We start from the raw sequence: 21,108 nt of genomic DNA on the forward strand, positions 1-21,108 counted from the left end.
GTTTTTTGACAGGTTTTGGACCTAGCATTTTAGATTGTCAGTAAAATCCTTGGGAGATAAAATAGATAAGGATAATTATAGTCAAAAAGAGAATACAACTATGAGATGAGCTATGTTAAATTATCACCAAGAAGAAAACAAGACAAGCTTTCTCTAGGGCCCATATCCTTGACTCAACCACAAATAAAGAAACCCTGGCATTTAAAAAGATGGGAAAGTTCTTACCATACGTACCAATTTTAAGTAAGTATGCAAATTACTACATTCAGTAATCCTGTTACATCTCAGCTTGAAATATCCCTACCATTCCCAGCAGTTGTCCAATGTTCCATCCATGTTCCTCTCCTCATCCTGCTACCCCATCTCAATGATTCCCCACTTACCTCGTAAGCATCTTTGATGTTTAAGGGCTCACCAAATGCTGCCACGTGTCCCACAATGCCTTTGTTCCATTCTAAGCGGATACAGTTATTTGAAGCTTCTTCCAGTGTTGAACCTTCTGCAACATCAAACAGGCGGCTGATAAGAAACTTGTCGTTGGAGCTGTCCTCACAGACAAGGAACAGGGAATAGCGATCGGCAGAGATAAGTCCATGAATATGCAAGAAAATTTTGTGACATAAGGCTGTGACATCCAAATGACTAGAGATATCTTTCACTAATTCCAAGAGTCTTGAGCACTGGTCCCCTTCATCATTATCAAACCTTGGGGGGGTTAGAGGCATCTGTTCCTTCTTCTCTGAGTCAGAGAGGAAGCTCACGGTTCCCTCAGAATCCTTGACAACAATGGGTCTAAGAGGCCGGTCAAATTCGGAGGCAGAGATTTTCCTGGTTGGTGTTCCAGGTGCACTGCTATCTGCACGGGGACTCTGCTGCGAGGGGCAAGAGCAAGATTCTGTGTGGCTTCTGATACCTTCTTTGCACACAGGGATGGTGTGGACTCTCTCAGCAAACCAGGCATTGACCATTTCTCTGCAGAACAGAATGCAGACATATTACATATTTAAGAAAGAAAGGTGCTATCCCTGAAAACTGCTAAAAATTCTCTCACAGCAAACTGATCAGATAGTAATTCAATTTTTCACAGAAAATAAAAATAACGTGGTTTGTTTAAGACAGTTTCATTTTGAAAAACTGTAGAGAACAATTGGCACAATGAACATTTTAATAAAGTCTGATGCCTATATACATAGACTTTCAGATATCTGATTTATAACGCATCAAGCTTCAAGTCTGCTTCTCTCAAAAGCAGTTTGTGTTAGAGTAAAAGACACTAAATTTGACAAAGTCTGAGGAAAACATAAGTACAAAAATCAGTTCGCTGTTTAAAACATAACTTGTTCTGAAGTGAAACATTTTAAAATTTAAAACAAATGTTTAACTAAATTTGGCTAGCTAATATGTCTAATTTTAGGTAATTTTATCCATATTGCTATATACAGATTAGATTTAGAAGGGAAAAATATAAATAATTTGACCTGCTTTGTAGAAAAATTATAGACTTCTGTAAATATTATCCAAATAATGCTTGTTCATCAATGGTAAAAATGATCTCTTCTTCTAGATTATCTACTTCTGGTATAAAGGAAGAAAATTAAAAAGTATGCAATACCTAATTTTAAAAATTCTGCCCATGAAAATTTAAACTATTTGTTTTTAACGTACCTTTCTGTGAAAGAACCCCATTTGAGCTAAAGGCTTCACAGTGGGCGATTTGTTTTTAAACAAACTTCAGATCACACTATACATCCAAATGATTGTTCAATTCAAATGATTCCCCTTGGCAAAACGTAATCTTATACCATTTGATAGTGCCATTACTTTAGACATTTTTGGAGCTTTTCTTTTGAAACTTAGCTTCTAAGAAAATTTATAAGATAAATAAGAATATTAATTTTCTCTAAAAGTTAGATCTTGCTTTTCACTAAGCCCTCTTCTCAAAACTAACAAATAGAAGAAAAACCAACAAAATAAAACGAAACCAAACAAAACCTTAAAGTAACAACTAACTTAATATCTCTTACGCATAAGGCTTTCTTTTCCCAAACTCAAATTCCCTGTCAAAAGACAAAACCTTACTACCTCTGAGGATATTTAAAAGAATTTTCCATAATAAAAACAATGCAATCCCTACTCTACAATGACGTATTATTTTCACTAAAAGGCCAGGACAAAAAAAAAAGTTTGACAATGCACTATTTTGGAGAGTGTTGGTATATACTCTTCATTCTTCTTGGCAGTCGAAAGATTGTTACCACCACCTCCTTGGAAGGTAAATAGGCAATATCTAACAAATTTTAAAATGCATTTATCCTTTGTTCCAGAGATTTTACACAAAAGAAGTACCAGCATATTCACTATGGCACTGTTTGTTATAGCAAAGATAATAAGCTACCTATATCACCACTGGAAGGCTGTTTAAATACATTTATATAATGGATTACTAGGCAGACATTGAAAAATGGTCATATGTACTGCTGTGAATAATCTCCACAATTTATTAAGTGAAAAAAGAAGGACATGGAGGGAAAAAGAAAAGGTTGCCTTATTTCTGAATCTGTGTTGTTTTCCATTTATCAGATATTGCCTTAATTATTTTATTTTGAACAACAATGTATTATTTGGTAAATATACATTATTGTAAAATATGCCAGTCTAGAATGGAATGGGTAAGAAAAATAATAACACAGATATTACTAGGATGACCTCAGAATTTCAAGTGTTGGATACTATTATAAAAGCCTTTCAAAGATCCCTTTAAGAAGAAACACTTACATAACCCCCCAGAATTGCAGTAGTTGTGCCAAAGAAACTGATGTCAAAACTGCATGTGAAGCTGTCAAAAATGTACAGGAAGCTTTTGAATAAAATTGTTTTGTAAAATGTAGATAAAAAAAGCACTATGTCTAAATTAACATATTTTATGTGATTTAAAAATATGCACAGGTAACTTAACTTGTTAAATCAATATAAAAATAGGCATTTGAATTATTTCGGCTACCAACTTAAAATTTAGTACAATTTATTTCTTACCTTCTCACTGGAAAATGGTGATCAACTTTTTTTTTAATTCAAAATACTGACTTGACAACTCGAGGTGGATATCTAAACAGACAACTTACAATGGGTGAAAACACAATTCCTAACGCCCTACCTGTTGTGTTGCTCCAATCTCACTCCCTGCCAGTTTTCCTCATATTAATAAAGAACACCATCACCTCCCTAGTTACTCAAACCAACATCGAGGAATTTCTCGAAATTTCTGTTTCCTTCAAATCTCACATCCAGGCCGAGTCCTGTCAATGTGACTCCCAAATCTTGTATCCCAATCTGTTCATTTCTATCTCCTGCATTACGCCCTGGTCCAAGTTCCACCACCTCTCACTATGGACTATGATCACCTGCACCTAACTGGCCTTTCTATATTATACTTGCCCCCTTTCAAATCCATTCTCCCCAGAGCAGCCTGAGCAATCTTTGAACAAAGTATATCTTAACATCTTAATTATCCTACTTGGCTTCTCAGTGAATAGAGAATAAAAGTCAAGCTCTTTTAATCCCCTACCTGGCCTCCCTGGGGCTCCTCAAGCAACCAAGCTCTAACTGCCCCCAGTCTGGAATGCTCTCCCGGCACCTACATCTGGCTGATCACTCAGACAGGTCTTCACTGATCTGCCACCTAAAGTGGCATCTGATACATGATGTTCTCACCTCACAGCACCTGAATTCTTATTATCGGATATTTTTCTTGTTTATTAATCTGTTGTTTTGTTGTCTGTCTCCTCCGACCAGATGTAAATTTCATGAGAACTACTTGTCCAACTTGTTCCTGTACTCGGAAAATGCCTGTTACATACTCTGTCCTCAATAAATCCCCTATACTTGGAAAATGCCCGTCTCATAGTGTGTCTACAATAAATAATTCTTGAGTGCAGTGAATGAATCAATAAATAAGGTTCCTAAATTAACTACATCAAGAGAGACAACAGTCTTTTGAATATCTGAATGCTTGTATATTCATTACAGAAAATCAACATTGTGGTTTAACTATCAATATTTATGATCTCTTGGATATAAGCCTCATAACTGATCATGGTTAAGTTATCCTCATATACCCTGCAGGGCTTATGATATGTCTCATATAGAGTCAGCGCTTAAAAATTCTTTATTCATATGCTTTTTAATACTACATTTGTCACACGTGTTTTATTTCTAGTTATTTTCTTGGAGAGATGAACACAATATTAAATTATACAGGAAAAGCAGATCCAGTATATTCACTCATTCAATCAACAATTTTTATTAACCACGAGTGATGGGGAAGGGGTTTCTCATGACCACATTATTGATTATCTGAGTCCCTGTAGTTATATGCTTAGGTAGGAAAACATATCATATCATATCATAACATCCAAACACTCACTTAAGAACCAACCACAAAGAAAATTAAATCATTCCTCACACCTCTCTCTCTTCAGACATCCCTTAAAGTTCTGCAGTGCATGACCAATGTGGCTATATGAAGTGGGCCTTTCCTCTTGAAATCATCTATCCTTTCCCAATGATTTTTTAATATTTCAGTTTATACAAATACAAATCACCTGCAAATCAAAATGATAATTCTTTAAAATTTTTTTAAATGTTTATTTTTGAGAGAGAGAGACAGAGCATGAGGGGCGGGGGCAGAGAGAGAGGGAGACATAGAATCCGAAGCAGGCTCCAGGCTCTGAGCTGTCAGCACACAGCCCAATGCAGGACGCGTACTCACAAACCGAACCGTGAGATAATGACCTGAGCCGGAGTCGGATGCTTAACCGACAGAGCCACCAAGTGCCCCCAAAATTAAAATTCTTACATAAGATACAGAAAATCTACAAGTAGATCAAAGTAATGTTGGAGAACCATTACAATATTATACAAAGCCACTGACAGTTAAGGGCTATGCCCAATTAAAGACCAGCTAACAAATAATCAACAAGGGGAATGATATAACAGATACTTGAAAAGAGAAATTTATTTAAATAATTATATTCAAGATTAAGAAAGGTCCTTGGAGGGTGCCTGAGTGGCTCAGTCAGTTAAGCGTCCAACTTTGGCTCAGGTCATCATCTCGCAGTCTGTTAGTTCAAGCCCCATATCAGGCTCTGTGCTGACAGCTCAGAGCCTGGAGCTTGCTTCTGATTCTGATTCTGTTTCTCCCTCTCTCTCTCTCTCTGCCCTTCTCCCCACCTCTCTCTCTCTCTCTCTCACTCTCCTTCTCTCTCCCCCCACAAAAAATAAACATTAAAAAAAAAGAAACGTCCTCGGAAAAATGATGAAACCTTCACGGTTTCAAAAAGTGTTTTTTTGAAAAGAAAGTCTATATTCCTGTTGTAAAAGTCAAACATGAAAAAGTGAAGTTAATTGGCTGTAAAATAGTTTTGTCAAAAATAGTCCATTCTAAAATTTAGCATGGAATTTTCATTATAATCTACATTTTATTAAATCTAAGATTAATTTACTTTTATAATCTGTGGTTCCATATTCAAGATAAAGTTCCAATCAAAACCTTTTCACTGATTTATTTCCCCATTTTAATTGGATCCATGTTTACATGTCCTTTTATAGAATGAATTATTCTCATAAGGTAAAGATCTGAGTGTGTCAGGCACTATTCCAGCTAGGCCGGGCACCAGAGATATAGTAATGAACAACCCTAGACATATCATTCAGTGACCACTCCTCCAAAATTGAAGTTTATATGGTGTTCAGGAGTTTATTTCTGTACATACTGGATTTTGTGTTCTATAAAGTTAAATGCAAATGCATAAAATGAATAAAGATGGAAAAGATGCCTGTAAATATGTCAGATATAAGGGTAAAAAGTACCAGATGGAATTCAAGAAACCTAGATGGTACTTCTGACTGGGCAAATCACTTCTGTGGCCTACGATAGGATCTCTGTGTTCATGTCTCTTCTTTGATTTTGTAAGATTTTGAAAGTATTTATATGAAACATAATGAAAAGGGCAACAGTTTATTTAAACCTGGTGAGACAGGCATTAACAATCCTACTTTCTAAATTATGAAGCTAAATTAAATGGCTGAACCAAAGACATTCTATTTGGTGGCAAAATCTAGAGTCAAATCCAGGTCTCCTTTTCCAAGTCTTATGGCCAGTAAGAAGAAAAAAGTTCCCAGAACATCAATGCTTATCATGAAGGAAACACTCCCTAACTTCTAGCTGCATTTGAAAGTCAAACTCAAATTCACACATACAGGCATAGAGAGAATAAGACTGGAGTGCCTGCGTGGCTCAGTCAGTTAGGTTTCCAACTCTCGATTTTTGACTCAGGTCATGATCTCATGGTTCGTGAGTTTGCGTCCCTAATCGGGCTCTGTGCTGACAGTGTGGAACCTGTTTAGAATTCTCTCTCTCCCTCATTCTCTGTCCTTCCCTGGCTTGTGCACACATGCGCACTCTCTCTCTCAAAATAAATAAACTTAAAAAAAATCACTTACGATAACACATTCTTTAACTTAATTTTTTACACTCAGATCATAAAAGGACGGCATATTAAGCCACTGAGGCAAAAACTGTCTCAAATGACTCAGAGAATAAAGATTCTTAAGGATAGTGTCCTGAAAAATATCTGCCTGAATCCCATGTCTGTTTCTCTGAAACCAGGTCATGTTTTATAAATCTAAAACAGTGCACTGAAAAACCGTATAATGAATGTGTTCAAGGGAAGAGTCATTCTTACGGTTGCTAGATTTAGCAAATAAAAATACAGAGCACCCAGTTAAAATTGAGTTTCAGATAAACAATGAATAATTTTTTAGTGTAAGTAGTATCTGAAATTCAAATTTAATTGAGTATCCTGTAGTTTATGTGGTCACGCCAGTCCTCTATATTCTTTTTCCCCAACTGAAATTGTTGGCAGATAGACAACAAAGAAAAGGTGGGTTCTATACAGCATACTGATGAGCTCCAGACTATCAAATTACTAACACTAATTTTATCATCAAAAGAACACAAAGGACGACCGCACTGTGATCCTGCGTATAATAACTGAACCTTTTGAAAGCTTAGAGATAAATAATTAGTAGTATAAAATTCCTCTTTAAACTAAGTTCTTTCAGTTTACTCTCAAAACCACACCATGTATTTTTCATAGAGAAAAAACAAATTATAATTGACTCATAAAACAGAGACTGACTAGTTGCTAAAAATTCTTGGGACTATGAAGCATAAAGGGGCTATGTTTTTAGGAGACTTGAGTTCTAACCTAAGCACTTGCTACTAATGAGTTTTATGACCAGTGACAAACAATTTTCTTCCTCTGAGTTTCAATTTCATCTTCTATAAACCAGGGGAAACACCACCTGTTCTGATTACTTTATGTGAAGTGCAAGGTGCTGTCTTCAGCAAGGTATGAAATCAAGAATAGCAAACAGGCAATCAGAAGGTAATGCTAGTTCCAGCTATAAGACTACACAGATATGATGCCAAACCAGTCAAAACTTCTCTGGAGTTCAAGTTTTTCAGGTGTAAACATGGGCAGCTGTATTAACAAGCCACTAAGACCCCCTACAAAGTCTGACTTTATCAACAGGTCAACAGGTTATCATTAGGTCAGTCAACTCACTTAATGTCTTTCTGCACCTCAGCTTCCTCTTCTTTTAAACAGGAGAATGACCTCATGACTCCTTCACTCACCACACAAGGCTGATACATAAGTCAAATTAGAAAATGCTTGTAGGAGCATTTCAAAATCTCTTCCATATATTTAAGATTTTGCTATCTCCTGAACCCTTCATGCTCATTCCAATGGAGACACAGGGTTTGGGCTAAGGAGCAGTGGCTGTTCATTTCTTCATAAAGTCCCTCCAAGAGAATCAGAAAAGGGATGAGGGGAGAAAGGTGTTTCTGGTGTACAACATCAAAGGCTAAGTGGGCTAAATGGGGTCTGGAAACAGGCTGGCTACTGGCATCCTGACGACTGCTTGAGTCCTCAAGTCCTTGGCCAAAGCAGATACTGCAGAATGCCATTCTTTATAGAATCCCATGAAGTTCCTCCTCCTCCCCAAGAATAAGAGTTACATCATAATTCTATGCAAGTTGCATCCTAACCATCTGAGCAAAAAGGAAAGAGACACAAGTTCCACAAGTTCCACAAGTTTTACCCCGTGCTACAAGCACTAATAACTTAGAGACTTTGCTGTCATGGATAAGTATGTCCTTGCTAACTGCTTGGCAAACCTGGGAGCACTTAAAAGCAGGACAGCCCTCTTAGAGTCTTTTGGTTGATTTCACTTTACAAGGCTGTTAATGAAAGCTAACAGGGCCCAGAAACTTGAAGTAAAGCCATAGCCCAGGGAAATGCAGTGAAAATTGGTGCCAAGAGTTTATATTTGATGATAAGATCCTGATGTTTAACATCCCATCCAAATCATTCCCTCTCTCCTTACCAAAATCTGTTATCCTCCAGTCACTTATATCCTTCCTTATTTTGACACAAAACATTTCTTACTTCATAAATGAATTGTATTATATACCATTTTTAAATGGGTAGATTAAATTTAATTTTGTGTTTGTTTGTTTTTAATTTTTACAATATGTCTTAAAATAAGTAGATCCTGGAGGGTACCAAAATCAACATTGGGAGCTATTCCTCTCAGGTAACACAATGTGAACACCATCTGTGGTTTCAAACTTGTATACATCATAGATGCTGCTGAGGCGCACAGAGGGACCCTTTCCCCCACTGTGCATGTAAAGAGCCCAAATGACTGATATTAATTAGATAATAGGAAATAAAGCCAAATGGCAGCTGCCAAAAACTTGCCAAGAGCTGTCATACATGTGCCCTGAATTTTAAATTTCAAACCTTTTTAAATAATGAATTCAATTAGGAGTTTACGGTCTCCATATCCTACTTTAGGGAAGACTCTTGCAGCCCAAACTGCTCATGCAATGGCAATTTGATATAAAAAATCAGTGGCATGAAGAATATTGTTTAATGCATTTTGATTTCACTGGGGTTCTTTACAATACTGACAGCACCACACCCTTCAAAATGGTGTTACAAAGTAGGTGGAGCACCCTACAAAATTAAATGAGTTCATGCACTCAAAAGGCCAGGAAGCCAGGTTCCAGCAGCTGCAGCAGGAAAAGGCTGAGCTGCATATTTCCAGTGTTGAACATTTTGCATTTTTAGTAATACACAGAGGGATGACCAAATTAATTTGTGAATGATAAAAAAAAAGATAAAAAAAAATTCAGGGTGGGGGGGGGAAGAATAGAAGATGAATGGTCATTTTTTTATGATAGTTGTAACAGAGTTTATTTCCTCAAAATTATACACATGGCAGAACCCTGTGTACTTCTATTTTTTTAAGTAGATAAAAGTATACTTCTTAAAATGATAGACTCAACTAAGTTAATGATTTAACTTAATGTTTCAAATCTAGTAATACCTTTTTTATAGATATTTAAATAGGTTTAAGTTTATATATTAGGCATACCTCATCTTCTTTACAAAAATATTACAAGTTGATTAGCAATCCTCATTGAAAAAATGAAAGGTAACTTAAGGCATATACTCTGTTAGGAATCAAAACTTTCCTCCTTTTTCAATTTCTCATTTTCACACAAGATTATTATAGACCTATGACAGAAAAGAAAACTACAATTTATAGCTTATGTTCTAGAAATTTTCCACTCATCTAGACATGTCACACACAGCTTCTTCCAAATACCTTCTATCTAAAAGTATTAAATAGGAAATGCAAAACCTACTCACAGGACAGACAGATGTAAACTCTTGTAGAGATTTCAAATATGGTTAGCAAAAGACACACACACACACACACACACACACACACACACACACACACACAGATGCCTATGTCCATAAGGGCTCCATGCAGCAATATATTTACTTTCCACCAAAGTTGAAGTGCTCACTCATCTTACAAAATGAATCTTGAAAAAGACAGAAATGCTTTAAAATGCATATTTAATATTCCAGATGTCTTGAAAGGGAAAATGATTAAAATATTCTGTCTGGGTTTTATAGAATATTTCTTGGCATCTAGAAACCTAAGGGGAAAAAAAAGGAAAATTTACGAGGCAAAGTAAAATTGTGATATAAACACAGTAATTCTCATGAGTTAAAAATACAATTAGATGAAACCTAATTGTAGAGCAACTAGTTCAATGCATTTTGTACTCTTGCCTAAAAAAATGTACCAAAGGATGAAAATTTTTTGAAAATATATTGTATTCAGGGTATTTGTGTTCTAATACTAAAAATATAATTGTGATGGCCTAGTACCTAAATATTCAGCCACTCTATTTTAAAATGTCATTGGAGAGTTCCCACTTTTTAATACTCTAAAATTATAGATGGAAACTAAACCCACTTGGGCAAAGTCTCTAAGCAAATCATTTAGTAATGCGTATGCACGTTAAGGGGCCCTAGGAGAAACTTTAACCTCTTCCTGAGTTAGATTCCACATGATATTAAATCTATGAGCCTTTGCCTTGCTTCCTTTAACACTGACACTAAACTTCAGTAAAGCCTGGTGGGGAAGGGCCCTAAGTGGGACAGACTTGAGCTTCAACCCCACAGCTATTTCTTTCTAAGGGTGAAACCTTAGGTATATTATTCACTCCCTCAATAAAATGAATGAAGATAATGACATAACCTTTCTCAGGTTGTTAAGAAAATTAAAGGAAATAATGCATATAAAGTGACAGCATAGAGTCTGGGACATACAAATGTTATGTTTAATACAGTGTTAATACACAATAATTATTATTTTTAAGTTAATCAAACATTATTAAATAATGGAGTACATCTTCAAAAGTGTTTTTTTTTTTTTTTGGAAAAACAATTTATTCAGTGGGCTTGTACAGAGTAACTAGATGTTAGCCATTGCTTCTTCTGAAGCTCCTAGTTTTAAAACACTAATATCTCTACAGAAACACATGAAAAAAAATTAAGTTGCTTTAATGTTAGTATTTTCTCAAATTATAACTGAAAAAACATAAGACTCCCTAGACAAATAACTACACTTACATATGATGTAATTTTTTGAATAACATATAAAAATAAAGAACTTAACAGTTGAGAAAAATAATTGCAAGAACATAGTTTGTTTCTCCATTACTACTTAAAAAAAATTTTTTTTTGCAAAAATAAGTTAGAGATTTGGGGATGATTCTTTTTGAAAAAATTGAAAGATAAAATAAAACTGACAACACATGTGAGAAAACATAACTAATTACCTATAATGAACATTATAGCAATATTTCATAGTAACCATAATTCTAAACTGGAGAATGGTTTTAATACTAGACAAAAAAAATGCTTTAACACTCTGCTAGAGATTTGGGGACTAAAGTTGGTCTGTTTTAGCTCCTACCCAAGGGGCTCGCTTGAGGAAAGTCTGGAAGGCTGAAGCCTGGGCCTCAAGCATAGCTACGCAGCAAGTCCTTGAGCAGTGTAACATTTGGGGAGATTTGCAGGGTGCCTCAAACGAAACAGGGTAAAAAACTGCAGGCCCCGAATGATCCAGAAAAAACAATGCATTCCCATGCTTTTAAGTTTACTATTAAAACATCATCCCTTTTTCTTTCTCTCCAGTGCTTTTTTTATTTCTTAGGTCATGTGAATTAATCACTTTAAAACCAGAATTACAAAGAGTGTACTAATTTCCTGTCTGGAAAGCGATGGTTGATAACTTATATGGAAATCTGCTAAAATTATCCGTAGGAAAAACACAAAAGTAACTCACATAAAGTATAATGTTAGATATTTTTCCTGCTCTTTGATCCTGATTTTATACAGTTTTAGTTACACTGTTTGCATAATTTGACCTGGATCCACTACTCATTTCTGGAAAGCACTTAAAGAAGGAAACTATTCAATCTGAGAATCTGATAATCTGCTCTCCTTGTGAAAATAAAGAATGCTTAGGGTTGAAAGAGCTTTTTCAGCTCATTAATGAATTTTTCTGCCTTGATTCCTCCCCACCCCACCTCCACTCCCACTTTAAAACCCAGGGTTATTAACCTGAGCCAGTCCCAAAGCTGGGGACAACCCACCCCGGGAGGTCTGGACTCCCAGTCCAATTACCTTTCCAGTAGCACAACAATCCACAAATGGCTCTGTTCAAATCATTAATATTCATGTAAAATATAAGGACTTTTTTTAAGATTTTATTTATTCTTGAGCGAGAGAGACAGAGCATGGGCAGGGGAGGAGCAGAGCGAGAGAGGGACACAGAATCCAAAGCAGGCTCCAGGCTCTGAGCTGTCAGCACAGAGCCCGATATAGGGCTCAAACTCACAAGCTGTGAGATCATGACCTGAGCCGAAGTCGGACTCGGACACTCAACCAACTGAGGCACCCAGGCACCCCAAGGACTCTTAAAGTCTATAAAAATCGCTGTTTTATTGTTCTAATTCCCACTTACCAGAATAAAGAAATGACTATCAAAGTTTGTGATTATATGATTCTCAGGGTAAACTACTGAAATTCACTCTCCAAAAGGGAAGGAAATATGCATTATTTCCTTTAAATTTCTATGAAGTAAATGCTGCTTCCATTTTACAGAAAAGGCAAATAAAGCACCTAAGTTCATACTCTTTGAAAGAAAAAGTTCTAGGGTTGAAGCTTAGACTGCTCCTACCTAGGGCCCTTAACCAACATCAGTAAAAATCAATACTAAACAATTCAGAACAGTGGCTCCTAACCAAGTAATAGCACCAGTCCTTGGGGGCATTTGGAACTGTGGGTCACAATGATGGGAGTGCTCCTGGCATTTAGTTTCTGGGGTCCAGGGATGTTAAATAACCTGCAATTTGTTGAACAGTCTCTCACAACAACAAAAAAAGGTCACCACTGAATGCCAATAGCATCCCTTGTGAGAAGCACTGGCTCGGATGAAGAAAAGATGAATATACTATAATAATAGGCTGTTAAATGAAACTGGGGAGATTTGGAGCACCTCCAAGTGACATCCTCACATAATGTCTACTGTGATGTTACCGTGATCAGTTCTCTTGGATCTGGTATGAAAAGGAAATGAACGCTCTGCCTGAAGTTACTTAGTATTTCCAAGTTTTCTCCAGCTATGAAAACATCTGAGAAGTTGACTGGGACCAAATATAAATAAAATGCAGAATCGCTTCATATGGTTTCACATTCACATTTGATGGAGAGTTAAAAGAAACAGGTTTTGTAATTTTCCATGCATTTGCAATCACATGTATGAAAAACGTTCCTTAAAGGAAAACCTACTTATATCTGAAAGAACACATCATAACTGACATCTCTGCTGTAAATATGTAAATTGATTTGTTTTGCATATGGGAAAGACTGCACTAGATTGCCGTTTTTCAATCTGAGGTATGAGAAGGCCTGAGAATCCAAAACAAGTACGTTTTAAATATCTGTAATTTTTCTATGAAAATGTTCTAATTTTGTGTTTTCACACTGATGACAATTAAAACCCCTAAAAAAGGTGCAAGAAGTACACTTTAAAATACTGGGATGACCACCTTCAAACCAAGTGCTAGCCTACAATTTTAACACTCAGATTTATATCTGTGTTTACAACCATACGAACAGCTCAATTGTTCTAGGATAAAGAAAAAAATAAAAAAGAGACAAATTTAATCTGTAAGTGTGCTTTCAAACCAAGCAAAAAAAAAAAAAAAAAAAAAAAAAAAACACCACCACACAAAAGCTATGCTATAGCAATAAAAGCTTCATGACTGTTCGGACCCAGAGGGAGAAGTGAATCATCATTAGGGCAACTGTAGCAAAGGTGAACTGACCTCACCAAACTCTTTACTGAGCAGTCAGGGCCATATGCAGTCTGCAAGGGTGATGTAATAGATACTGTCAATCTGCATCTGGCTGGAGTTTTACCATTTTTATTCATAGTTAGCTTATAAATTTATTTTGGTATTACAATTGGAAAAATGCTGAAATTATGATTAAATTATACCTACTCTTAGGAATCCCATATTTAACCAACATTAAATAAAAGGAAGTCCAACACTAGGTATGGTAGATATCTAGAATTTCTGGCTATGCCTATATCACTTTCTTTTAGGAATTCCCTCTCCTTCAATGGGATATCACATTGTGGGTTACCTGCCCCAAGAAAGTAGTCGGACGACCCTATTCTTCTGGATACATTGACTGGACCAGAGCAGTCACATGACTCAAGCAAGGCCAGAGAAAGTTTGAGAGGACTGACACAGATGACTCGGTAGTTCTCTAACATCAGGATTTTAAGACCCACAGAAAGTTGCCATGAAAAAGCTTCCAGCACATAAAGAAAGCATACAGAATAAAGCCAACACAGCATAGGGCCAAAAAATGGATGGCAGGATGGGATGGATAGATGGATGGATGGATGGGCTGAAGGAAGGACAAACAGATTAAATAGATTTACATACAAACAGAATCCCGACAATATTTGATCAGATGAATTTCACAGACAAATCTATTTCCAGGCACTTAATTATGTAAGACAATTCTGTATAAATTCAAGTAGGGCTACTTATGACCAGAAGTTTTCTAACTAACATACCACAGATCAATAAGAATGTCTTTTTTATCAGGAGAACATTACTTAAGTTTGAGAAACACTGGATTAAAGATCTTTTCTAAATCTAAAGTTCAAAAATCCTGCGTGTGTGTATGTGTGTGTGTTTTAATTATTTCATCAGCTTAAAGGGTCAGGATTTTTTTCTCTTCTTTCAACCTCAGCATAGGTATTCAACAGAGAGTAGAAATAATGATTGCTATTTTTTTTATAATTATCACTAAGGATATATTAGATGGAGATCTTTTTTTCTCCCAAGTTTAGATTTAATAAAATTATTCACAGAATATAATTTGCTGATTTTAGAATTCAGAATCAAGGGGAAAGTCTTGAAGGACACAGAAGCTAATAATGGCACATGACACTTTAAAAAGCATGCTTAGTACAAACTATAAACCAGAGAAATAAATATCTTTAAAAGCTTTTTAATTATTTTATTTTTTTAATGTTTTTATTTATTTATTTTTGAGAGAGAGGGGAACGGGGGCAGACAGAGAGGGAGAGAGAGAGAGAATCCCAGGTAGGCTCCACGCTGTCAGTGCAGAGCCTGACACGGGGCTAGATCTCACAAATTGTGAGATCATGACCTGAGTCAAAATCAAGAATTGGATGCTTAACCAGCTGAGTGTCCCAAGTGTCTCAAAAAGCTTTTTAGAATACTTATCAAAATGATTCTTAAAAACCTAACACTCAGTTAGCTTTACCTGCCTGAAACATTTGGTTGGCCATAAGTATAAATTCCCACCAGTTAGAGAAAATGAATACAACATTTACATCATGAAAAAATATATATAATTCCAAACAAAATGAGAATACCAAGTCAGTAAATAAGATTACAGAGCTAAATATCAGATGAATGACTCATGTGGAAAGCTTTCTTCAATTTTTATGCCTAGGTATATAGCTCCCAGGCACTTTTTGCTGAGAACTTGATATAACAAATATTTCCAAAACCACATCAATCAGCTGTAAACACTGGTCAATGGAATCTACATCTGTCCAGCTAAACTAATTTCATAGGAAGTCCTGCAAAGTCAGTAGCTAGTCTGCATCCTAAATTCAGAAATTAGTCATTTTTCAACCCTCCACTATCAATCAACTCAGTGATTTATTTAATTGCCCTTAAGTCTTTACCAAAGGCTTTCATCCTAGGAAGAGGTTTTTATCCTACAATCAACTCTGAGAACAAAGAGCAAATCTAACTGAACCTAACAGTTATAGGTTTAATAAATTATTAATGTGAAAAATGTTTTGGGAATAAACTAATAAACATCAACCAGTTCTGCGTAACCTTTTCAACGACGGAAGAAATCTTTCCTGAGCATTATTAAAATGCACTGGGAAGTTCAAAATTCTAAGTTAATTTGTGTTTTCAAATTTAAAGGAAAGGAAGCATATTACTAAGACACATTCCCTGTAATCAGATAAGGATGAAACTTTACCTGTACAACTTGAAAGCCAGTTTCAGATATTTTAAATATTTAAATACTTAGGTGGAATTACTTAAAAAGAAAATTTTGTTGCACAACATATTCAAAATGTTAAATATTGCACGTCTTGAGATGTTGAAAACATGATCCTAGGAAAATACAGATCTGAAAAAAAGCTACTGAATTGTACTATATGCCTATTTCAGATTTTGTTAGCTAAGCAGATAGATTTATTTTGAGATACCATCTGTGACTAGTTGCCACTGCATTAATTCTACCACATTCTTAGGAATCATGACCTTGTACTGCAGGCTCTAGAATGGGTCTGATTTTGAAACCTTGAGAACACTAGAGATAGAAGGGGCCTTGAGAAACATCATTTCAGGGGCTCCTACAGCTTCTTCTAGGAGAAAGGAATTCTATGCATATGAGTACTCTTAGGGCACTAAAAAGCAGTTTAGAGCTGGCTATATGAACCCTGGTTATAAACAATACAAAAAGAAAAGGCTGTTATTGCATCAGATTTACCTTCATAAAAATATTATAAATAATATTAAAGTCAGACTGAGTCAACAATCACAGGGTTTTATTATATTCAACACTAGCGACAGCTTAATCAAATATGCTTAACAAATCAGTTGTCTGAAAATTGAAAATTATATTCCTATATAATTACAGACACAATAATTTTTAAAAGTAGATAGCAATATTTATTTTATATCCATCATCTGATTTTAAAATAAATATCTTGCAAATAAAAATGTTAAGCTTTTAGAGATGAGAAAAAATTATGAAGAAAAAAATGTCAAGTAATTCAGCACAGCTTTGCAGTGTCAAATAAAAGGTCTATCGCAGAAAGCTACTTGGGAGTGTAAAACTTCTGTTTCTGGACTTTGATCCAAGCGATCATAAAAACTTGTCCTCACTTAGTAACTCCTATTTTCATTATATGCCAAATATTCTCAAGCTTTAGCCTAGTACAAAACAAAGCAGTAAAGTCAATCATGTTACCCCTACCATGCTAAATAAACTATAACATCACCCACAATGGCAGAGCTGATTAGTAACTAATGAAAAGTAACATTATTTTAATATGCTGTCAAGAATAACAACAGATGTTTAAGTGGCATTAGCACCCAGAAGACTTCATTTGCAAATACATGAAGATTAGAGCCCTTGATTAACACAGTATCTCAGGCAGGTAGGACTGAGGAAGTTGTCTAGAATAGTGAGGGTGGAAATTTTCCATATGTTGTACTTTTACTAATCTCAAATTATTTTTTTATGCCAAAAGATTATGTTATGGATTGTTCAACCAACACTCTCAAATTCACATCAACAGTCTGTGATTACTAAAAAGCATCTGTGCTCCAAGCTTTTAGCTTTTAACTGGGTGCTTAGCTTTGTATTTGAAGATACAGGAAACAATCTAATACAGCGGCAGAATTGCTTTCGAGGTCAACCAAACCCATGGGTATTTAAATGAGAATTTAGGAATGCCAGAACCTTCATTCTGTTCGACGACTACTATTGAGTACAGATCATTCAGTCTGGAGATAGGATAAAGAGGCATGCATGAATGTCAAATGACAACAATCAAATCAAATAATGTAGAAACAGTTCCATTCACATGCCTGTCTACACTCACAGATGGCCAATCTAAGTGTATCCAAATTTCTTTTAAATTTTAAAACATGTTAAATGTTTCTACAGAACTGTTTCATGGGTTTTCTGAATCACTGACAGTATTCACTGTACACTTACAAAATGTAACAAAAGGAAAAAAGCAAAGTAATGTGAGCTTCTAGTTAAAAAAAAATCTTAGCTGTAAAGTTAAAATGTCTGCAAATAAATTTTTACTACAACCATAAGACTCACACTGGGTTTAGAAGTTTGGCATTTTTATAATCAACTACTGTCTAATCTCGCAATCTTAAATCTCCAGTTAATGCCACCAAATATAAGACCAAACTGGAACCTCTGACTACACACAAGCTCTTAGATTATATTCTTTAAACTGACAACTTTCAGCACTTCATAACTCTTAAAACTGAGGGCCTGTACTACTCTTAAACATTTTATACTTTCGTTTTCCAACTCCTATTCAACATAAGCTCTTATAAATACATAAGAATATATATACACAACACACACGTATCAGAGAAAGTGGTCAGCCTATGTCAATATAAACTATAATACAAAAACTAACTTAAAAAATCTTCATATAGAGTCTCAGATGATCTAAATTTTACACAGAGCAGTGTAATTTTGAGAAATTGGGATTTTAATCTTTTGCTACTTGGGAGAAGAAGTAATGTGAAAAGAAAAATAAATTTAATTCTTTCCATTTATTTTCCAGTAAAATGTTTTTCAAAGTTTTGGCAGGCTCTGAGTGAGGTGTTCTTACCTATGACTACTTAAAAAGAACCACCAAACAATCCCAAATTTCTGATTTTAAAGGGAGAGATGGGAAAAAAAGAAAAGGACAATTTATGTTGATTTATAAGACAAATCACTTTTTTCTTTCAACTGTTAATAATACGCCACCTCCCAAAAACACCTTGACACACTTAAAAAAAAATCAGCCCAGTTCTCCTGCTCATTCCCCGTTCAACGAGGGCAGTGGATGAGTGCAAGGGGGAAAGGAAACGAGGGGCAGATGGCCTCGGAGTAGCAGGTGACCGCTGAAAACTGTCGGCCACAGCAATCAGCAATTCCAGATCTAGATGGCCTTAGTGCCTTACCCTACACTCGCAGAAAAGTGTGTTTTGAAAAGAAACCACTTTCTTTCCAGGGTTTATCCTCCGCTTGCTCCAGATTTAAGATTCTGAAGGAAGAAGGCCAAAATGGGGAAGCCAACTTTAAAAGGAGGGCGGAGTAATTAAACAGAAGAGTTAAGATTTGCCCTAAGCAGTAGCCTCTATCAAAAAACCCCGAAAGTAATGAAATCGATACAAATTCGTTAGGAGAAACAGCCTTAAAAAAAGAGTCCCTTCTAAGATACCAAAGTAATACACCGCAAGAGAATAAAGGAAAACAAAAATGACAGTCCATTTTCAATGAAGATTCCTCCGCTGGTGTGACCCGGGAGCCACCACCCCAGCACCCGGCCCCGCGCCCCCAGGGAAAGTGGGAAGGGAGGGGATGCTGAAGGAACTACCTGGTTTTGTCTCCAAAGGGCAACATATCAAACATGGGAAGTTCGAAGTGCAGACCATGCGGGCTCCGCAGACCCTGGATTCCAGAAGGCGCCGGGGGGCGACGACGTGCCCAGGTGAGGCGGTGACTCCAAGCCCGCTCCCCTACCGACCCCGCCACCGCACCGCTGCCAGCCGCCGCCCGCTCGTCCCGCGCTGCGCCGCCCCCTGGCGGGGAGCGCCCGGCACAGCGGAGACGGAGCGCGGGCGGGTGGGACCCCAGCGCCGTGCCCCGGCTGGCCGCTCCACCATCACCGCCTCGAGTGCGTCTCCCTAGCGGCCGAGGCGGCCAGCGCCGGCTGCCCGACGGCCGCTGCCTGGATGTGGCGGCGGAGGACACGGGACCCTTCTCCGAAGAGGTGCGTCCTGGAATCAGCCCGAGTCGGCTTCCCACCAACTCCTCAGGCTTTGAGGGATCCGCCCGCCACACACTCCCCTCTCCACCTCCTCCTTCCTCGGCTTCAGCCCCAATGCCTTCTTAACTCAAGGCGAGCGTTTCCCACGCGCGCCCAACTGGCCCCCGGGCGGCCGCCTCCCAAAGGACAGGCGCCCTCCTCCCAGCCCTCCGCAGCGGCCGCCCGGAGCTTGGCTCTCGACCAGAAAGAGCTGGCCTCTGGGGTCGGCTGGGGCCGCGCGGGACCCGCCAGCCCCCAGCTGTCCGCTCCCGCCGCGCCTCCCCCGCGCCCTTTGTGTGCGCGCCGCGAACCCCTCTGCGGAGAGGTTTCAGCGGCGCCGCCTTGGGAGCAGGAGAGAGTGAAAGGAAACGCGCGGGCCAAACTAAGGACTGGAAGGGGGCAAAAGGCGACAGCACTTACTCTGGGAAGATTCCGGCATGTTGCAGCCTTTGGGCTCCTCGTGGTCTCGCCCCTACCCCGGCTTCCCCGCCCCGCCAAGGGCCGGGGCGAGGGGGGACGGGGGAGGAGCGGAGCCGCTAGGACCGAGTTGGAAATGGTGCTTCCGGAGCTGCAGGGAAGGGGCTCAAAAACTGTTTTGGTTTCGCTAAGGAGATTTGGGGGACCAGGAGGCTAGAGAAGGGCTGGAGGAAGGCCCATGAGCGCGGGTCTATGTAAATAATCTTGCTCTCAGGGAATACCAGGGCAGCCGGGGTGTATGTCTGGGGGGCGGGGGGGAGGGCCCATGTACATTTTTGTATTTGAACTTTGTGAGCAAGTTGGATCGAATCCCATGCTTGGGCTTTTCGACTGTACTTGCCATAAAGTCGAGGGCTCTATACCCTAACAGGACCAAGGACCTACTTAAAAAGCCAAGGGCCTGGGAACGGAGGTTGTTTAATGGTGAAGGCAGGGGAAAATTCAACAGGGGAGAGAGATGTGCCCCCAGGTCACTCTCAGCGACCCGACTGAGTCTTCCAGGGGGTCCTCTTCTTACCTGGTGGCTTTCCTAACAAAGTAAGAGAAGGTAAAGTCCCAGTGATCATCCAGCCACGCTTCCACCGAATCCTGGTCCCGCTGCAACTGCGACCCCCCGGGGCCCGGGCTGGCCCGCTCCATGATCCGCGCCCCAAGTCTCTGCAGCTGGTTTGTGCTGTTTTCCACCCCAGCTGGGGTCCCTCCCTCGGAGGAGCAGGACTCTGCCCCGAGACCCTCCCCCTCCGCCTTGCTCCAGTCCGGCTGGCTTTCGGCGAAGCTGCTCGGGCTCCTGGCCAGCCTCTTGCCGCGCCCCTCCTCTCCCGGTCCTCACCGCTCCCAGGTGTGGCGGGTGGGGCAGGCGCTGCAGCCGCGCGTCCTCCCTGGGGTCTGGTGGAAACCGGGTCTCGCAGTGTCTCAGGTCCCCAGATTCCAAGGCGGCGGCGGAGGCAACTGGCGAGCTCTCCGGAAGCTAAGTGGCCACGGCTGGAAGGAGGCCACGCC

The 21,108-nt window shown here is 38.5% G+C and overlaps 1 protein-coding gene across 5 annotated transcripts in view; it reads right to left on the minus strand.

The window, feature by feature from the left end:
- PDE5A (phosphodiesterase 5A) overlaps positions 1-21,105 on the minus strand; it is a 138,687-nt gene extending 117,582 nt beyond the window's left edge. For 2 of the 5 annotated variants that reach the window (XM_060654284.3, XM_060654280.3), the window contains exons 1-2: positions 20,627-20,932; positions 384-972 (exon numbers count right to left, since the gene is read on the minus strand). In XM_060654284.3, coding sequence (XP_060510267.1) covers positions 384-972; positions 20,627-20,748 — 711 coding nt within the window. In that variant the 5' untranslated portion in view covers positions 20,749-20,932. The other 3 variants (XM_060654283.3, XM_060654282.3, XM_060654281.3) reach the window with 3 other exon arrangements.
- Positions 21,106-21,108: the final 3 nt, after the last annotated feature.

Source organism: Panthera onca, chromosome B1 (genome assembly GCF_046562875.1).
Source record: "Panthera onca isolate mPanOnc1 chromosome B1, mPanOnc1 haplotype 2, whole genome shotgun sequence".
Taxonomy (NCBI): domain Eukaryota; kingdom Metazoa; phylum Chordata; class Mammalia; order Carnivora; family Felidae; genus Panthera; species Panthera onca.